The sequence below is a fragment of the Limulus polyphemus genome, unplaced genomic scaffold (genome assembly GCF_000517525.1).
Source record: "Limulus polyphemus unplaced genomic scaffold, Limulus_polyphemus-2.1.2 Scaffold4244, whole genome shotgun sequence".
Lineage (NCBI taxonomy): Eukaryota > Metazoa > Arthropoda > Merostomata > Xiphosura > Limulidae > Limulus > Limulus polyphemus.
In genome coordinates, this window is record NW_013669854.1 from 99,875 (window position 1) to 103,397 (window position 3,523).

Below are 3,523 nucleotides of genomic sequence, written 5' to 3' on the forward strand. Positions count from 1 at the left end.
TACCTGACTCAGTCCAATAGTTACAATCCACTGACACTACCTACTCAGTCCAATAGTTACAATCCACTGTCACTACCTGACTCAGTCCAATAGTTACAATCCACTGTCACTACCTGACTCAGTCCAATAGTTACAATCCACTGACACTACCTACTCAGTCCAATAGTTACAATCCACTGTCACTACCTGGCTCAGTCCAATAGTTACAATCCACTGTCACTACCTGGCTCAGTCCAATAGTTACAATCCACTGTCACTACCTGACTCAGTCCAACAGTTACAATCCACTTTCACTACCTGACTCAGTCCAATAGTTACAATCCACTGTCACTACCTGACTCAGTCCAATAGTTACAATCCACTGTCACTACCTGGCTCAGTCCAATTGGATTGTAACTGGGACTGAGTCAGGTAGTGACAAAAAGTTGCAATCCACTGTCACTACCTGGCTCAGTCCAAAAGTTGCAATCCACTGTCACTACCTGACTCAGTCCAGAAGTTGCAATCCACTGTCACTACCTGGCTCAGTCCAATAGTTACAATCCACTGTCACTACCTGACTCAGTCCAAAAGTTGCAATCCACTGTCACTACCTGGCTCAGTCCAATAGTTACAATCCACTGTCACTACCTGACTCAGTCCAACAGTTACAATCCACTTTCACTACCTGACTCAGTCCAATAGTTACAATCTACTGTCACTACCTGACTCAGTCCAATAGTTTTTATGCCTACCTTTGTACAACTCACATGTGCATACTAAATGACATATGAAATACTAGGATTTTATAATATTAGTACAGACTGTGATAATTCCTAATTCTGTGAAGAAATTAACCAGAAAAAAACGTGTAGTGTAGTTGTAACTTTTGAAAACAGATTTATGAAACTATTTACACTTGTTTCTTGTTCTTAAGACATAGAAGGATTTCAGTTTAACTGTTTGTTTGCTTTAGGATGTTTGCACAAAGCTACTCTGTACAACCCATCTTTACTAGAGGGAAGACAGTTACTCAAAACTCTTGTCTGACGATACAATGGAAATTGACCATCACCCTTATAAACATGGCACCAAACACTGGAGTGCAATTTTTATTTTAGTGGTAACAAGACTCAAACAATGGACACGCAGGTCCATAGTCTGGCATACTAACCACTGAGCCATGTTTAGTATATCGGGTTAAACTCATTTAATAGTACAGGGTAGAAAACCTACAGTCTGTGTGTTTGAGGAAACAATCAAAAGTTACAAGAAAGTTCAAATAAAGCTTTAAATGATCACATTATTTTACAGTAATAAACATTGTGTTATAGAAAATGAGGTTAAAATAATAAAAATACATAATACATAGTTCAAGAATTTAAAAATTCTAAGATATGATTTATTTTTGTAACATTTTACCTTCGCTTTGTGGGAAATATTGGATACTTATATGATGTACTAAATACATTGTGAAATAACTCTTATACTGAATTATGGAATTGTTAAAGTCTAATGGCAAATTCTCCAGTACCATAATGGTTAAAATAACATATAAGTAGTTGCTAAGATAGTCACAATTATCATTACATAAATCAGATTTCTCCGTAAACAAGATAGTCACAATTATCGTTACATAAATCAGATTTCTCCGTAAACAAGATAGTCACAATTATCGTTACATAAATCAGATTTCTCTATAAACAAGATAGTCACAATTATCGTTACATAAATCAGATTTCTCCATAAACAAGATAGTCACAATTATCGTTACATAAATCAGATTTCTCCGTAAACAAGATAGTCACAATTATCGTTACATAAATCAGATTTCTCCATAAACAAGATAGTCACAATTATCGTTACATAAATCAGATTTCTCCGTAAACAAGATAGTCACAATTATCGTTACATAAATCAGATTTCTCTGTAAACAAGATAGTCACAATTATCATTATATAAATCAGATTTCTCCGTAAACAAGATAGTCACAATTATCGTTACATAAATCAGATTTCTCCGTAAACAAGATAGTCACGATTATCGTTACATAAATCAGATTTCTCCGTAAACAAGATAGTCACAATTATCTCCATCTACATAAGACCTTCTTTCTTTAAATATTAAGAACTGAAATATTTGATTCCGATATATTTCTCACCTCAATTTCAAAAGGAAATAAACCGAATGCTGCACGAAATCCGTAACAGAAATGAGCTATGCTGGGGACTTCCCACCAACTCTGAATATCTGAAATATAAAAGATTCCTGAATACATACTTATGGGTTTATTTAAGAAAATTTCTAACAAGACAGATAAATATCTTCTGTACATTTTAACATGGCAATTTGTGGCAACAATTTATCATTACACAATGTTATCCATTAAGTCTTTTCTGACATTTATCAAAACATTTTGTTCTCCCTTTCTCTTCTTTGGATAGTTAGTTAGCCTGAAACATGTATTTGTCGTGTGATGTGAAGCATATTTACAGACGAAATCTAATTGTGAATTTTTTAAAAAGTAGATTATGTAGATTATGTGGTTACTACAGATAGTATAAAATCAGGCCCTAAAAAAGATACAAGCATAAAGAGCTTCCGTATAGTGAAATTTTCAATATGTGTTTGTACATCAGGTTACCATGACGTTCATAGTTTGATGGACTGGGACATCAAAGGACAAGGTGTGATCAAGTCAGTATAGATACAAAAAGTTAACATGTACCAGACCACTGATAACCACAGCAGAGCTGGGTCTTCTACAAAGTGTTACTGTAACATCTTTACTGCTATACAGATGATCTATCCCATCTGTTTCCATATATACAGTAACATATTTACTGCTATACAAATGACCTATCCCATCTGTTTTCATATATACAGTAACATCTTTACTGCTGTACAGATGACCTATCCCATCTGTTTTCATATATACAGTAACATCTTTACTGCTGTACAGATGACCTATACCACCTGTTGTCATACATACTGTAACATATTTAATACTATACAGTTGATATATACCACCTGTTGTCATACATACTGTAACATCTTTAATTCTATACAGCTGATATATACCATCTGTTGTCATCAGCTGTATAGAATTAAAGATGTTACAGTATGTATGACAACAGATGGTATAGATCAGCTGTATAGAATTAAAGATGTTACAGTATGTATGACAACATATGGTATAGGTCATTTGTATAGTATTAAAGATGTTACAGTATGTATGACAACAGATGGTATATATCAGTTGTATAGTATTAAAGATGTTACAGTATGTATGTATGACAACAGATGGTATAGGTCATTTGTATAGTATTAAAGATGTTACAGTATCTATACCATCTGTTGTCATACATACTGTAACATCTTTAATACTATACAGCTGATCTATACCATCTGTTGTCATACATACTGTAACATCTTTAATACTATACAGTTGATCTATACCATCTGTTGTCATACATACTGTAACATCTTTAATACTATACAGTTGATCTATACCATCTGTTGTCATACATACTGTAACATCTTT

At 33.7% G+C, this 3,523-nt stretch overlaps 1 protein-coding gene across 1 annotated transcript in view; it reads right to left on the reverse strand.

Moving 5' to 3' along the window:
* LOC106470842 (cat eye syndrome critical region protein 2-like) overlaps positions 1-2,257 on the reverse strand; it is a 41,154-nt gene extending 38,897 nt beyond the window's left edge. The window contains exon 1 of the mRNA XM_013931412.1: positions 2,141-2,257. Within this exon, the coding sequence (XP_013786866.1) occupies positions 2,141-2,257 (117 nt within the window). The remainder of the gene's footprint in view (positions 1-2,140) is intronic.
* Positions 2,258-3,523: the final 1,266 nt, after the last annotated feature.